Below are 24,495 nucleotides of genomic sequence, written 5' to 3' on the forward strand. Positions count from 1 at the left end.
AATCATAGATTATTATTAATAAGAATTTTAAGATAATTATTATAAACTTATTTTATATCCGCAATATATTACCTTTAATCTCTATATAATCTGACATGGGTGTAAGAATTCATAAAAAAAATAGTACAGACCAGCCTAATCAAATTATCATAAGTCCGACTCTAATGGTATTTATATAACTTTGAATAATGATATTTAGATATTCTTTTCTTTGTACATGCGGAGGGAAGATATTTAGATATTTTTTAATTATAAACATTTTATTAATATTTATTGTTTTTTTCATATCTCTCTTTATCTATTATAGAATACAGTGTTATATATATCATACTTACATTTTTCTACTAGTTGTTTATCTAACTAGATATCAATTAATATATAAAACATTCACAAATCATTTTTTTATACTAATATGTGGTTGATTTGAGTAAATTGAATTTTTAAATAAGTTTTGAATTTAAAATGAAAATTTTCATTAAAGATAATCAATAAATTTATTGTTAAAAATTAAACATAAATAAAATTGGTGAATATTTTACACCAAAATATGATGAATAAAATCATGTTTGTATAACTTTTTGGGTACATTTCTTGTTTTATGGCATTTTTTTATAACTTTTACTTTTTTATGATAAAAAACATATACAATGTTGGCATTTTTTTTATATATAACTTTTACTATTACTTGATTTAGTGTGATGATAACTAAAGTGTGTTTTTTCTTTAATAAATGAGATTTTGATTCCTGTTAGATGAAGAAAGACACTTTTTTTATATATATAAAATCCCTAATTTTTCGTTACTTCTATTAGTTTTAAGAAGGCTTTATCTCAAAATTTGCTTTCAATATAAAAATATGTTGGGTCGGCCATAAATTAGTATTTTCATTTTACTTTTATTTTTTATTTATCTCTTTTTTCTCATTGTATTACTTATCCCTTATCATATTTGTTATTTTCTTTTTTAACCTCGTATACCCCGAATGAAATGGGATATATGTATTTTCTTGTTTACAAACTAGTATTTGAAAGGAAACTTTAAAAGGACATCAGAAAAAATGTTTTAGAATGCATTGTTTTTAGAATAAGTAATATATACATAAGAAGGATCAATTTATATTAAAAGTATCTCTTTTAAAGTTATTATTTAACTTCATTTGTTTTCTTGACTTCCAATGATTGTAATAAGTTGATCTTAGTTTAAATATTTTTTTATATTGTCACATAATCACACATTGTAATGTGTGATATGATGGTTAATTTTTATAATAATCTTAAAAATTATAGAAAGATAATTTATAATTAGGTTGGTTTATTGTATACAAGTTTGAGAGTGCTAGTAATACATTCCTTTTCTAGCACTCTATTATTTTAGTTAAAACTAATTTAAAAATAAAAAGTAATGAATAAAACTTATAAAATAAGATGTAAATTATCAAAATGAGTATAATTCAGTTGTCTAAGCAAGGTATATAAATTTATTGTAAAATATTTTATACTGATTTTGATTTTGATAGATAATTTTTTTAATAAATTTCAATCAATAATATAAATATAAAGTACTTGAAATATGTTCTTATTAAAATATATTAAGTTTGTTATTTGATAAAATAAATCATATAAATAAAAAATATTAATCTTTATAATAATTTCTTTAAAATCACATTTAGAGTAATTTTTAATCAGGTGAGAACAAAAAAAAAATTGCACCAATATTATATTAAAATTAAGCTCTTAGAAATATATAATATAGAAAAATAATAATCCACTGTTATGATTTTTTTTTAGATGTTAGAATTTATTTCCTTAAACTTAGGGGAAGTTTAGTAGAGAGATTCTTTTAAATTTTCCATAAACATTAGGTTGGTATGCATATTTTTAAAATCATTCCCATACATACATCTAATATTCACATGAATAATTTTTTAATCCTCCAACACATTCTCATGGTCGGGGATAAAAATTTAACTTTTTTAGTTAAAAATCTTACTGTGGAAAAATAAATAAATTTTCCATATTATTTCTAATAGATCATTTAATTTTTTTACTAAAAGTGTCACGTTAATATTTGATTCTAAAATTCAAAAAATTTATTTATGATCAACTTTAATTGATTTCCAAGATTTATAATTCTCAGACAATTTTTTTTTTATACCAAACGCACCATTCAGGTAATACTCTAAAAATTACACTTGTTTTAGAGTAGAAAGGAGTAAATTTTTTAAATTGAAAACTATGTATATGCCAATCGTTGTTGATCATGTTTTTTTTAAAGGTTCATAATTTCGAAAGGGTTAATATGTTTGCTATTTGCTTTAAATATGACGAATTTTGGTTTTTAGTATTTGCATTTTTTTTGTGATTTTGATCTTTATAAATTTTGAAAATGGATGATAACATTTAAATGAATGTCATATTATAACTAAACGATAATAAAACAACATTTAAAAAGTAAATTTATAAACATTAAAACCAAATAGGTTTGTTTTTAATATTTCTAAAAAAAGTTTTTTTTTTGCTCTAATAGGTATGGTTTTTAAATTTCAAAATCTTAAAGGTTTCATTGGATTTTTATAAATTTTATACGATTTTTTAATTGTATGTATAATACTATTCCCATGAAACAATCTCAGTCATATATGAGAGACTTTTCTACTCTGATCCAAAATTTTCTCATACCCACCCAGCAGTGGCACCAGTAGAGTCATCTCGTCCCGTCCCAAAGCTTTTATGCAGTCAGTAATTGTTTTCTGCTATTTTTTTATGGGTTATTGCTAGATTATTTTATACGATTGTTGAATCAATGACAATAGTTTTTTTTCTTCTTTCTTTTATACGTGATATTTCTGCAGTGGTAAATTGGTATATGGCTGAACAGAATGGGCATTTGTATTATTGTATTGTATATGTAATGGATTTCAATGTTGTGGGCATTTGTATTATTATATATTTTTGTTTTTATATACGTTTTTTTATACGTGATTGTTCAATGCTAATTGATATCATTATTATATACGTGATTCTTTTTCTTTATTAAATGATAAATTAGTATGATGATTCTCCTGAATTGGTATCATAATTTGAATTTATTGTTCAAATTCAAAAACAATAACGAGAAGATGCTAAGTAATGCATAAAAGATGAATATGGTTTTAAATATACATAAAAACCTTATATAGGAGGACAAGAAGTTAAAGTTAATTAGTTATTATAATTTGTATTGGTTTGATTTTTTTTTAATCCAAACATTGTCATTTATTTGTTATATTTCTCATTGATTATGATAATTTTGAATATTTTTTAAAAAATTATAAAATTCTTTAAAATTTATAAATTTATAAAATTCTTTTGAATCTTAACTAAAATTCAAATTACAAAATCTCAATAAAAAAAAAATTCTAAAAAAATTCTTAAAAATCATTAAGTTTCTCCCAACTGCTGTGGAGGCATTTGTAAAGTTTGTTTAGTGGAATACTGTAAATTGCGTTCCGTCTTTCAATTATTTTTCATTTGAAAATGAAAATGAATATAATTACGACTTACTATAAATATTCTAAAGTTGTAAAAGAGGCCACAAATTCATCTATTGTTTTATTTTGTATTAATTAATTAAAAAATAGGTTTGGTTTTTTTAATTTCTAAATATCTTTTTCATGGGCTTTATCTTTAATCTTTAATTAACATATCTATATATCCATCCAGTATCTAGAGTAAAGCTTAAAACAGTGAATACAGGTCAAATCAATAGTTACTATACCGGGAAAAACACAATAGAAGAGTCTTCTTCCCCAATCTCGTTAGCCGTTAGGGTTTACGGACAGAGAGAGAGGGCTGCGCTGCAGCTGCAGCTGCACCTGCAGAATCGTTTATCAGCGATAGCAGCAATGTCTTCGTCGAAAGATGCAGACCCAAGCCTGGGTTACCTGACTCGCAAGGACACGGAGGTGAAGCTTCCGCGTCCAACCAGGGTCAAGAACAAAACCCCCGCTCCCATTCAAATCACCGCCGAGCAGATTCTCCGCGAGGCACGTGAGCGTCAAGAGGCCGAGATCCGCCCTCCCAAGCAGAAGATCACCGACCCCACCGAGCTCGGTGAGTACCGTCTCCGCAAGCGCAAGGAGTTCGAAGACTTAATCCGCCGCGTTCGATGGAACATCGGCGTCTGGATCAAGTACGCGCAGTGGGAGGAATCGCAGAAGGACTTCAAACGCGCGCGTTCCGTCTGGGAGAGAGCGTTGGAGGTGGATTACAAGAACCACACCCTGTGGCTCAAATACGCTGAGGTGGAGATGAAGAACAAGTTCATAAACCACGCAAGGAACGTCTGGGACCGCGCCGTGACGCTTCTGCCCAGGGTGGATCAGTTATGGTACAAGTACATTCACATGGAGGAGATGCTTGGCAATGTCGCCGGCGCCAGGCAGGTTTTCGAGCGGTGGATGAAGTGGACCCCAGACCAGCAGGGGTGGCTCTCTTACATCAAGTTTGAATTGAGGTACAATGAAATTGAGCGCGCCAGAGGGATTTTCGAGCGGTTTGTTGAGTGCCACCCTAGGGTTGGGGCTTGGATTCGCTATGCCAAGTTTGAGATGAAGAATGGCGAGGTTGTGAGGTCGAGGAACGTGTACGAGAGAGCCGTGGATAAGCTCTCCGACGATGAGGAAGCGGAGCAGTTATTTGTTGCTTTTGCTGAGTTTGAGGAAAGGTGTAAGGAGACTGAGCGTGCAAGGGCCATATATAAGTTTGCTCTTGATCATATTCCCAAGGGAAGGGCGGAAGATTTGTATCGTAAGTTTGTGGCATTTGAGAAGCAGTATGGGGACAGGGAAGGGATTGAGGATGCTATTGTTGGGAAGAGAAGGTTTCAGTATGAGGATGAAGTGAAGAAGAATCCGTTGAATTATGATTCCTGGTTCGATTACATAAGGTTGGAAGAAAGTGTGGGGGATAAGGAGAGAATCAGGGAGGTTTATGAGAGGGCAATAGCCAATGTTCCTCCGGCTGAGGAAAAGCGCTATTGGCAGCGCTATATCTATTTGTGGTATGCTTGATTTGAATTTCCTTTTTCCTGTCTTCTTGATTAGTCACTGTTTTTATATTTTGTCCTAATGTTTGTTAATCATTACGTATAATTTAGGATTAATTATGCACTCTATGAAGAGCTTGATGCTGGAGACATGGAACGAACAAGGGATGTATACAAGTATGTCACCTTTTATGAACTTGAAGTTTGGAAATTTATAACTGTATGGGGCTTGCTTTGAATGTTGCTAATCACTGTCATGTTTAAATCGCTGTTTTGTTCATCAAATGTTAAATGAATATCATATCCCCCCTTCCTCTTTCACAGCTAAATATAGAGCAGATAAAAAGAATAGATACCCTTGGTAACTGCTGAAATAAAAAGAGACAGTAAGTCAGTAATCATAGTTTGAAGTTGTTTCCTTTGCATGCTCATGCACAAAGCATATATTAGCATTCCAATATTGAATGTATGTTACTGTTTTAATTTAGTCTTGAATGGAATGTCTCTTTCATAGTAGATATTTCACTGGACAAAACTTAGAACAGTTCCTTAAGTGCTTTTTGTGCTGTTTGCCAAGTAGAATTCAAGTTTCACCTTGATAATTCATGTACTAAATGTTTACATTAAAGCCCAACAAAGTGAAACTTCAATTCTAATGGGAGAGCAGCCCCAAAAAACCTAAAAACTATACATAAGTTTTGTTCTACTTGTCATGAGTATCAGCAATTAGTTAGTTAAAACAGTTTCTGTAACAATTTTTTTGACAATTATATCAACAGTAAATTGGTTAGACCAGTGGACATCATATATAAAATATAAAGAGTGGGGACTCTAGAATTTTCTGGGATTATGAGTTGTTTATACCAGATTCTTCAATCACATTTGATTCAAATTCTAGGAGAATCTTGTCTTTCTTGCCATCCTTTACAAAATCACTTGAAAGTTGAAAACAACTTTTATTAAAATTCTCATTGCAGTATTAGCATCAATATATTTATCCTATTGAGTATTGACCTTAGTGATGTTCTCTGTGACTTCCATTTATTTAGGGAGTGTCTCAACCAGATACCTCACCAAAAGTTTTCGTTTGCAAAGATATGGCTTCTAGCAGCCCAGTTTGAAATACGTCAGCTGAATCTCAGGGCTGCCCGTCAAATATTAGGAAATGCCATTGGAAAGGCTCCTAAAGATAAGGTAATTCTTCTGAAGACGCAAATATTATAACTTCTTTTCATTGCAACTTGCCAACTTGGTTAACTTTTCACTCATCTTTACACTTTGACAACAGATTTTTAAGAAGTATATAGAGATAGAACTGCAGCTTGGTAATATAGATCGATGCAGAAAGCTGTATGAAAAATATCTGGAGTGGTCGCCTGAAAATTGTTATGCTTGGAGCAAGTATGCAGAACTGGAGAGATCTTTATCTGAGACTGATCGAGCTAGAGCAATTTTTGAGCTTGCAATTGCTCAACCAGCATTGGACATGCCTGAACTGTTGTGGAAGGTACACAATTTATTTCTTGTGCAAGAAAATAACCGCAAACACTTGCATTTGATTGTTTGGCTTATTCTTGATGCAGCACAGAATTTACTTAAATTTTGGGGTTGTATGGAAAGGAAAACTATGGAAATATGTTGGGTAGCTTTTTATTTAAATATAAAGCTCACTTTAGGGAGCATTATACTAAAAACATTGGAAAAGTAGGTGATAAGAAAAAATATTTAAGCCTTGATTTTACAAAATTACAAATTATTAAGGAATTCAATGGATATAAGTTTGTGTTTTAACATTAACATTGTCATTGCTTTTGGGTTCAGTTAGAATTTGAGCTCCAAAAACATTGAATATAATCTTTCACTATGTATACGCACATTATTTCCTGTTTTTATAATTGTATGATCTGTTGAACCCTCATTCCCTTCCCCCCTTCAATTACTTTTTTGTGCTTGGTAATTAAATTAGACTAATATTGGTCGAAATGTGTCTTGGACACATCAGAGTCAAATAATCAAATGATGCAATACAAATACTAGATGGACTTCAGTTTCCATTTATTTTGCATTCAGAGGCAAATATTTACACTAACTGTGTCAAACTCGTGCATGTTCAAATGCTTGATACAAATCCATAAAGAGTGTTCTTCTAAGGAAAGCCTCTCAAGCTTATTGTGTATTTATAAGCAACTAAAAAGTCCTAGTGTTTTTACATTTGGTCACACTTTAAGGTATTGGGGGGCGTGGGGATCCATAAATAGATGTTTTTGAAGATAGCCAGCTTTTTCTAATAACTGATATGCTTATGTAGGACCTTTGCTTCCTGGTCTGTAAGGGATTGGCTTAAACTCCCCTTTATCAATTCTGTGCAAAAGTGGTGTGAAATATGCCTGGATGCCTGATAAGAAACAAAAATATAGCTATTAAGTTTGTGAAGCATGATTCATCATTCCTTTGATTTTTATTGTTGTCTTCTACTGCATACCTTGATAACTTTTAACATATTGGTCATTATGTAACTGTAAATTTGTGAATTTATAACAGGCATACATTAACTTTGAGACTGCTGAGGGTGAATTTGAGAGAGCAAGGGCACTTTATGAAAGGCTTCTTGATCGAACAAAGCACTTGAAGGTATGGATAAGCTATGCGGAATTTGAGGCAACAGCTATGGCTATGGACAATTTAGACTTAACAGAAGAAGAACAAAAGAAGCAATGCATTCAGAGTGCTAGAAGTATGGGAATTCAGTGCTGTGCTCTTATGCTGTTAAGTTTTTATTGTTTGTTTTCAGTTTGAACATAAGTGGACTAATTTTCTGATTCTCTTTATATCTTGTTTTGTGCCTGCATCAGGGGTGTTTGAGAAAGCTCTTAACTACTTCAGATCATCAGCTCCAGATTTGAAAGAAGAAAGGGCAATGCTATTGGAGAAATGGCTCAACATGGAGGCTACGTCTGGAGAGTTGGGTGATGTTAGCTTAGTCCAGTCTAAACTGCCCAAGAAGCTCAAGAAGAGAAGGCATGTTGCCACTGAAGATGGTTCTACTAGGTATGTAACTAACTCCGTTTATCTTTTGAGTAGTTTCCAAGGGTTAGTAGTGATATGGTTTCATATGTAACATGGTGACGGCTATTCTGTGGATTTATTTTCTGCATGCCCACAAATTTGAAGGTTCACTTGAGCCTTCGGCTTCTTGCATGTTGGCTAGCCCGTTTGTTGTCTACACATTGTTAATTTTATAACTATCGACATTTTTCTTGTTACTGTACTTTTGTAAGAATTTTTTTTTTCATACTTCATTTCCTGTTAATTTGATTTTGCAGAATTGAAGAATTCATCGACTATTTATTCCCTGAGGAAAGCCAGACAACCAATCTCAAGATCTTGGAAGCTGCTTACAAATGGAAGAAGCAAAAATTGTCTTCTGATGATTAAACAATATCTTTTGGCTGCTATACTTCTAGCGTGTATATATGGGCTAAATTTTGTTCTTGTATAACCGGCAAAACCAGTAGCTTCTGCATTTGAGGAACATCTGTGTCGCAACCAGGATTGTAACATGACGATGGACCCAAAAAAACTTAAAATACGTTTGGAAAAATGTAAAGGGGTCACCAAAGTTTATTTATTGGGAAATTGTAAAACTTGTTTAAAACAAATTAATTGCAACAGAATTTTGAATTCAAGAATCAAATCAATCAATTGTGCGTGAAGAATGTATTGGTATTCAATCTTTTAATGCTTGTTTTATCATAGTTGCCTTATTGCTTCCCTGGGAGAAGAAGAGGGAAGCAATAAGGCAACTGTGTCTATCTAAAGGATTTGATGTCAAAGAGAATGGTTAGGGACAGGAAACAATTTTAAAATGTCCTCTCTCCCATGTAAACTCTCACACAGATTTTGTTAAACCGTGTGTTTTGTATGAGAAAATGCTATTATTGTTAACTTTTTGGTACAAGGTTGTCATCAACTACCAACCACACTATACCTATTAGCTACTGCCACCAATGATGTGAACAAATTCCTTTCACCATTTCGTTGCTATGTGCCCATGTTAAATAAGAGAAATAATCAAGTAGTCTTAGATCATCACGGGAAGTGGAGGATCTAAACTTTTTTTTTTGTGAGGATAAAAAATAATTTAATATTTTCTTAAACAAAAATTTATATAAATTTTATTAAAAATATATAGTAAAATTAAAAGAATAAAGTGAGTAAAATTAATATCAATTTATTCTCTCTTATTTTTTTATAATTATTTACATTCATTTTATTAAAATAATTATCTTATGAGGATAGGATTTATTTTTTATGGGAAAAAAATATTTATTTAATATATTTAAATATAAAAATTTACTTTATGAGAATAATTATCCCATTAGCCTCTCTATAGATCCGTCGGTGTTCACAGGTTTTTTAATTTATAACAGAAAATTAGTAACACTTAATCACATGTGAAAATTAGTTGAAATTATGATTTGAGACCACGTAATCAATTTTTCGTAAAATAGGTCATTATCAGCAAAGGAAATAGCCTTTTTGGGTTGTCTTCTGATTAATGGCATAAAATGTGACCGGTCAAACCTGCTTAATGGCATAAAGTTATCATTCCATGTTATTCAACACTTAGGAATTGAGGTAAATATATTTTTATATATGAAACAAAAAATCAGATAAGTGGGGTTTTATTTTTTTATATTTGTATATAAAATATAATGTAACTTTTCAGTTATTAACTAGTTTAATAATCAATTTTATTAACCATTTCTAATTTAATAAGATAATTTAATATAATAACTTTTAACCAACAATTTTTTGGTAACTAACTTTTCAACTAATTTTTTTAACTTTGCCAAACGTAACTGTGATGTTATGTGCATAATACCCGATAAAGTGCATCATAAAACTATACACTGAATCAGAGTTATCTACTAAGCCTGTGACAATCACAATGCATACAGTGTGGCTCCTCACATGCTCACACAATTTATTGCCACTGAATGAAAATAATATGCAGAGAAAAGATAATCCGTGGATATCGTTAGGACATTACTTATAGTATTTTACAATTGAATCTTCAAATTTCATTTATAGAAAATGAAATAATAAGTTACCACTTTTGGCAAATTCCTCTAAAATCCCAAAACGAATTGCTAATTCTTCAGTCAGATATTCTCATTTCTACACCAAGAATGTCCTTGACCATCTCGTATGTCACGAAAGCAATAGCTATAGAAGGGACCACCTGAAATGAATGGAGATTGCAATCAAAATGTTTCTGTGCCTGCCGTACTATTATTATTATAACATGATGATGACAAGGAGGGAGTTAAGCAAATGGATCGATTGAACTGACCTTCACTGAATTGGGAACTAGGCCCTTGTATAATGCTCCAAAACCTTCATGCTGCACAGTTTTCCTGAATGCATCAACCATGCCAGTATACTCAAGTTTGCTCTTCCCCTCACCAGCAACTACTGAAGCAGCATCTTTCCATCCCACCATTTGCATTCTTCGGCGAATGACATCAAGTGGGTAAGCCACAGTCTGGCCAACTGTTCCAGCAGCAGCCCCACATGCAAGCCTTGTCGTCACACTTAGCTCAGAGTCTTGAGCTTTCATCCCAAATGGTTTAGACCGAATCAACCAGTCTTTCAGAGATTCATATACGGAAAAATTAAGACCCACATACGGTATCTGCAGACACCACAGCATAGTGTTTTCATGCAAAAATAAATCGGATATCTCAAACATTCTAGAATCAGATGTTAGTACCAGCCAAATACCAATCTTTTCAAGACAAGAATCTAAAGTTTTTGTTCTCTTACAACTCCTATGACTGAAGGTAGCCAGCCTTTATACAAAGCTCGAGGGCCTTCTTCCCGGAAGACTGTTGAAAGAGCATGAAAAATTCCTCTGTATTGACGAGGAGATGCTTCTGTCTACAGAATCATTGAAAATGAAATTGAAGTTACAGCCAACAGCTAAGCAAATGATTCAATGAAGCATCTTTATCTTCCACAACAACACTTTTAGAAGCAAATACCTGGACGGTTAGCCTTCCTCGTACCATGTCCATTGGATAAGTGGCAGACATGGCAATGATTCCCGCGCATGCGCCAGCTCCAAGACGCAGAATGGGAGTGAGCTGAGCTTCTTCTACAAAAAAGAAAAAAGTTGGTTTGGGAAATGAAAATCAAGTAATCAACCACAAAGCACCGCTGAATGACGATGACAAGCCTTAAAAGGGTAGGAAAGCACATTAATTATGAATCACATGTCCGAGATAAAAAGTACATAAATCAGATGCATGATAGAATTATTCAACGGAGAGGTGATTTTGTTGTACCATTTCCAGGTTGCCGCTGGTAGAGCCATAAAATACCCCTGCATTAGTATTAAGCATATTTATTATTTGGAGGGAGACTGATATTAAATTAACAAATTTAAAGCAGAGCAATGAAATAAATATCAGAATACAAATGTGGAGAAGCCTACAGTGAAGCTTGCTCATAGCTAAAGAACTTCACTGCTGAATTTGGGACAATACGAGCACAATTAGTTCCGTTTCCTTTAAACATTCCTCTAAAACCCTCAGTTTTCCATATATATTTTAAGCCTTGAATTGTTCCGTTGTATTTTATATCTTGGCGATTTTGAACCTGCGTTTTCAAAAAAGCAATTTGTTTTATTCACTGAACAACAGAGTATATAATGAACAGATATTTTTCTACATTAATTAAAGCAAGCAACCATCCAAGATAACAGTCGTTGTATTAACTTAAGGGGAACTACCTGCAGCAGAATCTTCAATCTCTCCAGAGGAGCTACCGCAGTTCGTGACCTATAAATATAATAGAAGTTGGAGATATAATGCTTGACTATATCATAGTGCAAGATCAATAGTAAAAAATTCATCAAAAATTAAAAGAAACAATTTTTTATCGTCTCATTTTAAATGTTTATAAAACATTTTCTAAGGTAAAATCTGCGTCATTGATGCCAAGAAAAAGCTATAGCTATGTAGCTTGTTTTGTAAAGTTAATGACAAATAGTCAAATACCAATAATTATAGTAATAATTTTAATTAACAAACATGTTTAGCACACCAAAAAAAAAAAAAAAAAGATTAACATGGTCACAAACAGACTTTAACCCACTAGATTTGACTATCATCCTATTCCTATGGATCTACTAATTCAGTAATTCAATAAACGTCAAAGAAATATATATATATCATGACCTCGAGCATGCAATATAATGAAAACATCGATCTCAAGAGAAAAACAGAGGAAAACGAAGGGCAAGAATCGCAAGAAGAATGAAAAGAAAACAAAATAAAGAAGAACGCGAGCGAGTAAAGCAACAACAGTATAATAAAGCAAAGTTGCGCGCGACAAGCACCAAAAGAAAAGAAATAATGCAGAGTGAAATGAACTCACACTCCACCGGCAACTCCACCGGCGACGAGAGACTTGCAGATGCTGAGAAGCTCGTGAGTCGGAGGTTTGACACCATCATCTGAAGCCATTGCTGAGGCAGTGAGAGATCGTTGGATTTTGCTCTTGAGAGAAAGGAAAGTAAACGGTATAACAGAAATCCAAATGGAATCGAAAAGTTACTATTATATATGCGCGCGCGTCCACACAACGTGTCATCTGTGACGTCCAAACTCAAGTCTTTTATTTTTCAATTTTTTTGGTGACAGTTTCGTCAAGCAAAGAACAACCCCATGCTCTATTGCCATATCGCATTCAGATGCTTTCTAGTTTGAGATGAGACCATATCACATCTAGTCAGGATCCAAATCTCACATCTTCATTTATTCTTTACTCTTTAAACGGATTAGCATTCACCAAGTCTAAGGATACATTCATGTTTCAAATATACGGAAACAAATACTATACAATATAGCATACATAATTTTTAAAAAAACTTTATAACACATCTAAATTATTAAATTGTTTATTGCGTGTGACATCATAAAAATGTTTGTTTTCGTGTTTTGACTTTCTGAAAACAAAATTCACGCGCATCTTGCTATATATATTCAAATGATTTATTTCTCTTTCGTGTGTATAATTTTGTTATTTACCCATCCTGAGCTTAGAATCTCACATTGCCATCTGATATAAATGTTTCTAATTTGATAGTGCATTGATAAAAAAAATAAAATAAATGATGAATTAATCAATCAATAATTGAAATATTGATAAGTGTTCATAGAGCAGGTTAAGATAAATTTATCTTTATTCTTATTTGCCTCATAATTTTGCTAAGGTAATTTATTTTGACTTAAATGGGAATGAAATAATATCATGTGAACTTGATTTGTTAAAATAATATATCAATTTAATATTATATATAACCAATATATAATATTATAGAAGTGTAAAACTAAAATTAAATATATTTAAATCCAGAATAAAATAAATGCAATACTATGTTATGCAAAATATTAACCATGAAGTTAAGAATTTTTATTAATAATACATGATTTAAAAAAATGTTTTAAAACACAACTCAACTTATTGATTTTTTGAATAAACAAGTATAACTATACAGTAGTTGATGGAAAGAAATGTCTAGTGGAGTGATCTGTGATAACTTTTGGGCCATCTCCCTTGGAAGTTGAAGTGGGCCGGGGCAGGCTGAAGTGTAGGTGTTGGGTGTGGAAATGATATTGATGATCATGGCTTGGCGAGAGATTATTCCATCATCTCCGATCGCATGTTGTAAAGTGGAGGTCCCAAGCAACATTGATATTTAAATAAGCTGCTTCTGCTTCTATTCTCAATTCTCATGGCCTTCCCGGAGAAGGACGCCGGAGCTAATTTTGTCCTCCAATCCAAAGGTACGTACGTACTCATTCACACATTATTACAATATTATTGAATTTTCATTTTCATCAACATATATATAGGTGAATGGTGGCACGCGGGTTTCCATTTAACGACGGCGATCGTGGGTCCCACCATACTGACGCTACCGTATGCGTTGAGAGGGTTGGGGTGGGGGTTGGGTCTGTTTTGCCTAACGGCGATGGGACTGGTCACGTTCTACTCTTACTACCTTATGTCCAAGGTGCTTTATCACTGTGAGAATGCCGGTCGCCGCCACATCCGCTTTCGTGAACTCGCCGCTCACGTCTTCGGTACGTACGTACGCACCTCATTTCTTTGCAAATAATTTTAGCTAGCAATAAAAATTCACATTAATTGTATACAAGTTTTCTACTTTTTTCTTTTCTTTTCTTTTTAGAACAATTAAATCCCGACTTTTTCCTGCAGATATGTGTGTCACTTTAAATTTGTATGTTTTGTTATCAACATCATCATATTTCCCTTTCAATACGTACGCATGGCCATGGTGTTATAACTATATACAACCCTCAACCAATGTTTCCACAGAAAATTTTACACAACCACCACCCTATTTTGGGGTGGATTTATGATGTAGTAAAGAAAGAGAAAATAAAAGGATGATATATATTATAAATTTATAGGTGATGTGATGAGAAAATAAAAAAATTTAAAAAAATTGAAGGTGAATGAAAAGAAAAATAGGTATGAAACATAAGATTAATGATATACTGTGATAAAAAAAAATAAGTATTGATGAAATACTTCTATATAATAGATATTCAAATATCACCTTCAATAGATATATGTATATAATTATTATAGTTTTGCCGCCTTTTAGCCAAACATGGTATTGGTGTCGGTGCGTCAATGTGTATGACTTTATACACTGAATATATGTACGTTTTGAGCCAAATTTCGCTTTTCCCAGCTACTTATTGAAGACATTGATAGTTATCCAAAATATTATTTTGCCACCTATATCCAACTCTGCATAATATATTTGGGGAGAACAATTAAGATCATTTGATTTTGCATTCGCTGCTACTGGTTAAAAGGTTTAGAAATGGTAAACTTATGTGTGCTTAAATTAATTTAAATTTGTATTTTGCGATTTTGTTTGTGGCAGGGTCGGGATGGATGTACTATTTTGTAATCTTAATACAAACAGCAATCAACTGTGGGGTTGGCGTAGGAGCAATCTTACTTGCGGGCCAATGCCTTCAGGTTTTGCTTTGCATTTTCCTTTTTCATCCATTATCTACCAATTTTTTTCTGCTTATTTTGTTAGACATAAAAAAATGAGTTTTTGCTAATTTGCACTTTAAAAATATCTGTCACACTAAACTATTCTATTCACTCAACTAGCTAGCATTTTTTTTCTGTTTTAAATATTTTATCTAATATATTATTCTACAGTTATATTCGGCAAAATATTTCTTTAGTTAGTTTATAATGTTTTTTACTAATTGAAAAACTTATTTAATTGTTTGGTAAACAAATTTTTATAATAATTTTTAACATTTTTTGAAACATTACTTATTTTTGAAAATATTAGTTTTTAATTTTTTATATTTTTATCTAATTTCCTAGTTATCTTTTTAAATAAATTATAATTTTATTATTTTTAAGTTATTTTATACTTTTGAACTACTTTAATAATTAATTTTATCAAATATTTATAATTTAATAAGCTAACATTTTAACTATCAGCTTCCGGTTTTAAGTTATCAATTAACTATTATATTTATATTGTTTCGGCCTGTGACTTAACTCTTAAGCCACATATTAATTAATGAGTCCCGAAAAAAATTTAAACTTAACATTAATGATATGAATGAGAGCAACTGCAAAAAGAAAAAATGATGGAAGCAGACATGTAAAGAAGTTTCCACTACTGTAGTAGACTCATATATATTTCTCCATGCATTTCTGCAATGAAATGAAATATTGTTAAATTGTAGAAGATGGGTTGTTAAACTGATCCAAATTCTATTCGTTGGAGAAAATAGACTATTATCTGTACCTTGAGCTAAAGTAGTAGTTATGCTTTGAAAGTTCTCTTCTTGTAGTAGGGGGGTATACACAATGTTAATCTCTTAATCATAGTCGGGTTTTACCGTAACACGAAACACAGTTCAAGGTGACAAAAAAATTATGGTTCAATGAGCAGGATCTTCAGTGTGGAAATGATAAGATTCTTCGTACTCAAAATCAAATGTTCAACTTCATTCTAACTTTACCTTTTTTTTTACCACTTGAACTATGCTGAAAAGCTATCTTTATTTATTGTTAATCCATTATCTGCGTATAATAAAGACATCCTAACTCAAGATCTACGAGAAGGACAAATCAAGTTGCTGTGTAAAATTCTAAAGCACTAATGTTGCTTATATGCTGCAATCATTGTGATTTACTGATAATTGATCATTATGACATTATCTAGCGTTGGTATATACCGTGTGGTTATCAAAGGATAAATGAGCGAAGTAGATAGCAACTTGATCAACTCTCAGTACTGGATTCTGGCAGTCCTGAACAAAATATCTGACTAACATTAATTCTAAGCTAAAAAATTTATTAATTGGACAAGAGATGTCGGAAAATATCTGGCATTTATGTTCATATGCAGACACATTAAACAATTTAATGATTTTGATGTCTTAATGATCTTGGTAACAATATTTCAAGTTTTAATTTAGTCAATTAACCTTTTTGGCCTTTTCTTTATATTGTGACAGATCCTGTATACCAGTATTTCACCACACGGATCCCTGAAATTGTACGAGTTTATAGCAATGGTGACAGTGATAATGATAGTTCTATCTCAGCTTCCCTCTTTCCATTCCCTGAGACACATCAACTTGTGTTCGCTATTTCTCAGCCTGGGCTACACAGCTCTTGTGGTTGGTGCCTGCATTCATGCAGGTATTACCAACTCTTTACCCCTTCAATTCATTTATTACAAATATTCAGACGCATATTGGTTCCATTGAGTTTTGTGTGTGTGCGCTTGCTATTATGGATACAATGGAAATAATGAGTAATGAACTAATGACATTAATCATAGATGATGAATAATTTGTCCAGGACTACCTTTTACAGTTGTAGGGCAAGGACTTCTCATTAGATTCATTTGGTGACGATTGCAGAGGATCTTGCATTCGATGCTAGACTCTAGCTCTTGATCGATGGTCATTTTATCCCACTAACTAATCAGAAATTGCTGCAATAAGTGGTCAATAAAGATTAACTAGAAGTAGGAACATTCTCATTCTTGACTAATGCAGAAAGTTCATTTAATTACAGTTTCCATGAAGTTGATAATCACATTTTCAAATAGTACTAGGCATAATTGGATAGTTTCCACATATGGGTGCCATGACTTCTAGTTGAATGTTCCAATTATCATTTTGCAGGTACATCGGAGAACGTCCCTCCAAGGGACTATTCCTTAGAACCTAAGATGTCATCAAGAGCTTTCAGCGCATTCACTTCCATCTCCATACTTGCAGCAATATTTGGGAATGGCATATTACCTGAGATACAAGTAACCGCACTTTTTTTATTTTTTGTTAAAACTATTTATCTCGGCATCCTTCATAAGATAAAGTTCGATGTAATGTCAACTTTGCCTAGAGGCGTGTAAAACTACCCTGATTGACAAATGCTTCTTGATCTCACTTTGAAAATGTCATTTTGAATACAGGCAACTCTAGCGCCTCCTGCTGCTGGGAAGATGGTAAAAGGCCTTGTAATGTGCTATGCTGTAATTGGAGTGACATTCTACTCAGCTGCAGTTTCTGGATATTGGATATTTGGAAACAAGTCTAGTTCAAACATTTTCAACAGTCTGATGCCAGATGATGGACCTTCTTTGGCTCCAACTTGGGTCCTTGGCCTTGCAGTTATTTTTGTTCTTCTCCAGCTCTTTGCCATTGGCCTGGTAAGCTCATAAAGTTCTCTTTTGCGGAAAGGGCCATCAAACACTTACTTTGGTAGGGTTTGTTTTATTTTAAGCTTAATTCCATTTTGATGCCTTAATTATCACAATTGTGTAATTTTAGTCATCTATTTTCAATTGCATAAATTAGGTCCTAGAATTTTTTTTCCAATTGCCAATGAAGTTCATGATCGGTGTCAAGCATCCATGTCATTTCCACGCGTATTATCATGTTAGCATAGAGGGTCACACATCAGCACCACATTACCACGTTAACAAAAAAAAAAACAACTTTAAAAAACAAAAATTACCCAATGGCGCTGGATAACAAACAAAATAAATGGAATGAAATGAAGCCTTTATTTTATTCCGTGGGAGGTAGTTGGGAAATCATAAATGACTATAGTATTTGTCTCAACATATGACAGGTTTATTCTCAAGTGGCTTATGAGATAATGGAGAAGAAGTCAGCTGATGTGAATCAGGGGATGTTTTCCAAAAGAAATCTTATTCCACGCATAATTCTTCGATCAATTTACATGATACTATGTGGGTATGTGGCAGCTATGCTGCCATTTTTTGGAGACATCAACGGTGTGGTTGGTGCCATTGGTTTCATCCCTTTGGATTTCGTTCTGCCTATGCTTATGTACAACATGACATACAAGCCTCCAAAATCATCCTTCACTTATTGGATTAACACCTCAATTATGGTGGTCTTCACGGGTGTTGGAATAATGGGCGCATTCTCTTCTATAAGGAAATTGGTTCTTGATGCCCACCAATTTAAGCTCTTTAGCGATGATGTTGTTGATTAAGCGAATGGATACAAAATTTATGTGAGAACAATAATTTGTTTCCATAACGTGGGTCATCATTAAACCCATTTTAATTGAGAAAACGGGAGAAAGTTGACAGATAAAAGAAACACACTGTCCCCAACTTTTTTTTTTTTTACTAAATGCTACTGCTAAGCTTGTAATCTTCAAAGACAAAAGAGTATGCTTACTTACTGCTTAGTATACAGTTAAGCTAGTCATAAGTGGTGATTCATTCTTGTCTATACTTCATAGGGATGCTCATTTTGTTGTTGTTTTGGTTCATTCACTTTATTGGCATGCAAAAATCATGTAACCTTCCTATGTCTTGTTTAGTGAAGGACGATAATAATCATTCCTTGGTTGGTTGCGAGAATGATTATTCCTTGTAAATGGAATGAATTCATGCTCTGTTATGTTTACCAACATATTATCGTTAGTTATAATTATGTTTGCTTCGCGCTAATTTCAGAATTTAACGAAAATATATTGATAATGTAAAAAAAAAATATTAATTACAAATTATAGATAATAGTAGTACTAATTTATAATAGTTATTTAAAAAATTATATTGAGAATATTTTTTATTAATTAAAAGTATAAAAATCTTTACATTAACTCTTAAATTTATGTCATCAATTTATTAAAACAGTTTTTAAGTTATAATGGAATCATGGGTTTTGTAAAAGAAAATGGAATGACGAGTTATTAAAACGTTATTGAAGTGTTGCTCCCACGCGTTCACTCCATTGGGCCGAGCCCATCTGTGCCCTTTCTCTTTATACAGGATCCAGTTTTTAGACAGTTTCCAACCATTTTCAACACTGAATTGAGCGCTTTAAATCAATAAAAAATTTAAAACATCAATTTTCATTTTATTTTTTATTTTAGCTTGGATTAAAAACCTCTAAATACAATATCCATATTTAGAAATTTTAAACTCCAAACATACCATACAGTAAACAAAGGCAAAATTATGCTGTAACTTCTTTTGATCGGTCAAAATTATGCAATAATACCAAATGTAAAACTAGAAAACTAATCTAGATATGCTATCAATTCAAAAACACATTCAAATTAAAATAACTGGAAGCATAATCAGATAGCGACACTTACCTTCAGGCTCCAGCCATGGCAAAACAAATACGTTCTCACTCTACCTGTTTAGTTACAACTTTCTAAACCTTCATTTGCTCAAACTCAACGATGTTTAATTTCTAAAGAAGAGCAGGTTTACTGATCCAAAGCAAAAAATACGTTCAATATATATAGAACTCTAACCATCAGAGAGCGAGTGAGTACAAATCAAATGTCCTGAACATTTTGCTAAAATAATGTGTTGCATATGACTCCAAAGATATTGATTTCCTTTTCCATATTCAATTCCATACAATGCTTGATAGTAACAGAATTTATATCATCTTCTCTGGAGTTGAATGTGAAACGATAACAAAAAATTCTTTCAATAAATTGCATAAAGAAAAATTCTAACATTTCATACAATACGAGCTTTAACTTTCGAGGTTTCATCCTTATAATAGAGTATGAGAATCTTCAAACAGCATATATGCTGCCGAATTCTTCCTAAAAATCATCACCGATAAGGTAATGAGTTTTTTTATTTATTATTTTGCAGTTATGTGAAATTAACTAATTCGATCACTAATACTGATAAAGAAAAAACTAATTAATCCACGAATTAGACTTCAACGGTTAGGCTTATTCGATACTGCTAATTTGTATGGTTCCACATTCCCAAATAATTGTTCTTTTTGCCTCTTGCGTAGTTCTGTCTATAGACAAAAAGAAAATTAAACTTACTAGCATGCCTTGCATCGATCTCACATGGGATGATATTTAAAGACAACTCATGCATCCACGAAAATCGCCACTAATTAACAAGTAACAAGCACGTCTATTGCATTAATATATGATCTTATTTAATTCAATTATACGGTTCGTTCTCTTCCTATTTCTCTTTTTATTATACACATTTTTGGTACCAGTCTAATTTGTCTTGTTGCATTGCACCCACAATGCAAAGGTAACTTTTAGCATTACATGCACTATCTATCCCGTTTCCCCATACTTGTTCTCGTTTTATTTCTGTTATATATATTACTTTCTTACTAAATTATCATATGAATCATACACGATCGAAGAATGCAAAAAAGTTTTTTTTAAAAAAAATTAAAGCTGATCTGAAGTGAAATATCCATTTGACAGCAACATGAACAGCTACAATTTAGAAAATGCATGGAAAGTTAATGAAGGGATTTTATATATATGGTCCTTATATGGCGGAACGTGAAAAAGCTTATAAGAACGGTAACCGTTTTCTGGTCACTAGTCATGACTAACGCGTTTGATCCTTCACCAACCACTACAAAAGCCGAATTGAAAGCGATTAAACGAAACGTCACTCTCACTCTCTCTTTAATCTACTTCATCCTATTTAACATAGTTTTGGCACATACAAAAAAAAAAGACAGGACAGTAGTGTCGATCTCAAAGAAACAAGAAACAAGGCATTATGGAGAAACTTGATTTAGCGACAGAATCATCATCATCGTATCCTAGTAATTTGTGGGACTGTGGCAGCACGCTATATGACTCGTTCGAGCTCAACTCCTTCAAACGCCAACTCGACTCAGCCATAGCTAATTCCCCTATAATAAGTAGAACCCTTTCCATGCCTCATTTACCGGAACGTTCACTTCACGCGCCGCCGGAGCAACCTCCCACGGTCATGTCCCGAAAGTCCTTCAAATTTTCTCGCTCCTTTCACAAACTCCTTCGCTCCGTTTTCAAGTCCAACAGTAAATCCAGCACCACTACCACCAGTTTGAGTTTCCAAGTGCCAGAGAAATACTCCAAAGAGCGTTTCTACGTTGTTTATGATAAATCTGGACCGGTTCTCTCCACCATCCCCGAAGTTCCGGAATTTGAGATTGCTGCACTTTCGCCGGAGATCTCTTCCTTCGTCGGAAGGTCAGCGTCGGAGCGCTTCACTCCTACCGTAATCGGTATTTCCTGCGCTTAGTTAGCAGTTAGCACAAATCGCTCGATCTAGTCTTATTTGTGAATTTTATTTTTTTTGTTACTCACCTTGAGTAGGAGATTTAATTCAGTTTTATTTTCAGAATTTGAAATGTTAGTGGTTAAGAATTTAAGATATTTTTGTTAATCACAAGTGTTGGCGTCGTATTGTATTTGTAATCAACTATAACAACATATGTGAAATAGGGCCTGAATGATTTCTGTTTGAAATATTTCTGATGGTTGGCGAGCCCATCTTTGTTCTTATTTAATGTTTCTTTCAACTTTGAACATTCATTACATAGGAATCTGCAACTTCGATTAATATGTGATATTCTATAAAAGGATAGTTACAATACTCCAACAACATTATTTTATAACAATTTTTATTATTAGGAGAGAAATGATTAAAAAAAGAAAGAAAGAAAAAATATTTGATTTGGAGAGATGGAATGAAAAGAAAGAAAATTGTAAAACAATATACTAACTAATATGGAATAAAGAAATAAATTTATAAAAATATTTGTTTCAAGGTTAACAAATTTATTCTTTAAAATATGAACATGAGATTTCATGTTTATAACGAACTTTCAAAAACTATTCTTTGGGAGTTGTTTATTTATATGTATGAAAAATTATTATTTTGTTTTAATTTTTTTATTTTTTTATATATGAAGTTATTTTTATTCTTATAGTGGGAAGTGAGTAATTTTATATTTTTATAAAAGTATTTTACAATCACATTTAGGCCGGCTTTTATATTTTATTATTAGTTGGAAAATTTGTTTGATTATTTGATAAATAAATATTTTTAGTAATTTTTAACATTTTTTAAGATGACAACTGAACTAACATTTTTCAAAACGTCTAACTTCTAATTTTATATTTTTATTCTTAATATATTTATCAAAATTATTAATTATTTTTTTAAAATAAATCATGATTTTATTATTTTTCTGTCATTTTATATTTTTGAACTACTTAAAAAATTAATTTTATCGAATATTTATAATTTAATAAGTTAATTTTTCCGGCTACTAATAGTCTTTATCTTTATTTTTTCCTCTTAACATTTTAAATTTTAAGCAATATTTATAGGAATATTAAAATTTAACCAAATATACTTTTAATTTTACACAAAAGTAACATTTTTTGTTATAATATTCTTAAAAATGTCATTATTGAAAACAGATATACCTTAAGCATACTATAAATAATGTAAAGTTAACATCAATTTTTCAAAGGGGTCCACGAAGTTACATAGCAAAGGACCACTAGCGATGGAGTTTGAAATTTAACATAAACATACCACTACTATGATAGAGTCAATATTCGAAATAGGAATAATTTCATACTAAAACATGCACAAACATTTTATGTTCTTATTTAGATATTTTTAACAAATATTATGGTTATATATCAGTTTTTTGATGAGTACATACATGCATATTTTCATAAGTTCTAACCTCAATAGTCAATACTACCATTATACTAAAAATAAAATAAAAATCAATGATTCAACTTTAAAGGATTTAATATTTTTAAAAGGAGGGATGCACAACCTCAATCATAAAATACAATTAACTAGAAAAATTAATGATTGAATTTTAATAATTTTATAGTTTATTTTGTATCTTTATTTTTATTGTAACCTCAAAATTAATTGGTTAATTAATGATTATACTAGTAATTTAAGTCAAGCAATCAATGCATATAATTAAAAATGAATAATTAAATTCAATTAAATTACAAAAATCAATATTTGATTTAATTTAACACTTTTCCTACCTAAAAGTTTCATAAATGTATTTAAATCCATTTGTTACATCATTTGGTGTGTGTTTGGAGTTACATTAATATTATACTTTAATTTCATGTCAAACTTTAAAAAATAAAGTCAAGCAATAAATAGTTGTTTCATTAAAGATAGACAACATTATTAGACCAGATTACAAATGATTCATAATTTGGAAAACTCAATTATAATTTTTTTGAATATATATAAGAACATATTATTTTTACTTCTAAAAAAGAACGTATTATTTTTTAAGTAATAATATAAATAATTTACACTAATAATGTTTTGATATTTAATTTATTAAAAAAACTTTAGTAACCAAATTTAACATAACTTGAAAATGAACGTTTTTATTCTAGTCATACATAATCTATATTAATGATACTAAAAAATTTGCTGTATAGTAAGTACTATTCTAGTCAGACAAAACGAATTTATTATGAAAATTTGAAAATAATGCAAACATGGATAGTGACTGATCAAATAAGGGCATCTGCATGTGTAACGGACACGGATCGTTGCAGCGTGTGACTGTATTGATTGCGCGAACACGACACTGCAATAGTCATTATTGATGGAGCTTATTTAAATACCAAGAATGAAATCGGAAGGAAAAAAAATGTTGCATGAACATTTTATTTTTTTACAATAATTTATGTTATTTTCTTATTTGTTTAAAAAAAGTGTTAATATTTTTAAATTTCCAAAATATTAATTTAATTTAATTTTAGTTATTCTTTATAAAATATTTAAAAAATGCGAGGAAAAGGATAAAAAGATATAATATTAGTCAATATTTCATATGTTAATTTTATGAATTAACAGTGACGGGCAGGTCAATGGAATACTTGGGTGGGACACAGTCATAATTAAGAGTAGGTTCGTTATAAATTCAGTGGCAGTGACTACCTGCCTGGCCATGGCTCTAGCTTCTTAACTGGATGATGAGTATAATCTAATTCATTTGTGGTCTTCAAACATGACCTAACATCTCATTTTAATGTTAATAA

At 31.6% G+C, this 24,495-nt stretch overlaps 4 protein-coding genes across 4 annotated transcripts; 3 read left to right on the forward strand and 1 right to left on the reverse strand.

The window, feature by feature from the left end:
- Positions 1-3,723: 3,723 nt before the first annotated feature.
- On the forward strand, positions 3,724-8,723 carry LOC114425322 (crooked neck-like protein 1). Its single transcript, XM_028392207.1, has 7 exons — positions 3,724-5,040; positions 5,137-5,202; positions 6,075-6,219; positions 6,314-6,532; positions 7,567-7,759; positions 7,878-8,073; positions 8,349-8,723. The coding sequence occupies exons 1-7, from the start codon at positions 3,884-3,886 to the stop codon at positions 8,458-8,460; spliced, it is 2,088 nt and encodes a 695-aa protein (XP_028248008.1). The 5' UTR covers positions 3,724-3,883; the 3' UTR covers positions 8,461-8,723.
- A 1,242-nt stretch (positions 8,724-9,965) lies between these two features.
- Positions 9,966-12,634, reverse strand: LOC114425329 (mitochondrial adenine nucleotide transporter ADNT1-like). Its single transcript, XM_028392219.1, has 8 exons — positions 12,469-12,634; positions 11,822-11,870; positions 11,525-11,688; positions 11,376-11,413; positions 11,073-11,185; positions 10,855-10,968; positions 10,382-10,723; positions 9,966-10,270 (listed from the first exon to the last, which is right to left on the reverse strand). The coding sequence occupies exons 1-8, from the start codon at positions 12,555-12,557 to the stop codon at positions 10,187-10,189; spliced, it is 993 nt and encodes a 330-aa protein (XP_028248020.1). The 5' UTR covers positions 12,558-12,634; the 3' UTR covers positions 9,966-10,186.
- Positions 12,635-13,607: 973 nt separating this feature from the next.
- On the forward strand, positions 13,608-18,869 carry LOC114425339 (probable GABA transporter 2). Its single transcript, XM_028392232.1, has 7 exons — positions 13,608-13,880; positions 13,950-14,180; positions 15,017-15,114; positions 16,629-16,815; positions 17,307-17,437; positions 17,597-17,833; positions 18,259-18,869. Exons 1-7 carry the CDS (start codon positions 13,829-13,831, stop codon positions 18,646-18,648), a joined length of 1,326 nt encoding a protein of 441 aa, XP_028248033.1. The 5' UTR covers positions 13,608-13,828; the 3' UTR covers positions 18,649-18,869.
- A 2,137-nt stretch (positions 18,870-21,006) lies between these two features.
- On the forward strand, positions 21,007-21,920 carry LOC114425346. The gene has a single exon (XM_028392243.1). The coding sequence runs from the start codon at positions 21,182-21,184 to the stop codon at positions 21,689-21,691; it is 510 nt and encodes a 169-aa protein (XP_028248044.1). The 5' UTR covers positions 21,007-21,181; the 3' UTR covers positions 21,692-21,920.
- The last annotated feature ends 2,575 nt before the right edge of the window (positions 21,921-24,495 follow it).

The sequence above is a fragment of the Glycine soja genome, chromosome 1, assembly GCF_004193775.1.
Source record: "Glycine soja cultivar W05 chromosome 1, ASM419377v2, whole genome shotgun sequence".
NCBI lineage: Eukaryota > Viridiplantae > Streptophyta > Magnoliopsida > Fabales > Fabaceae > Glycine > Glycine soja.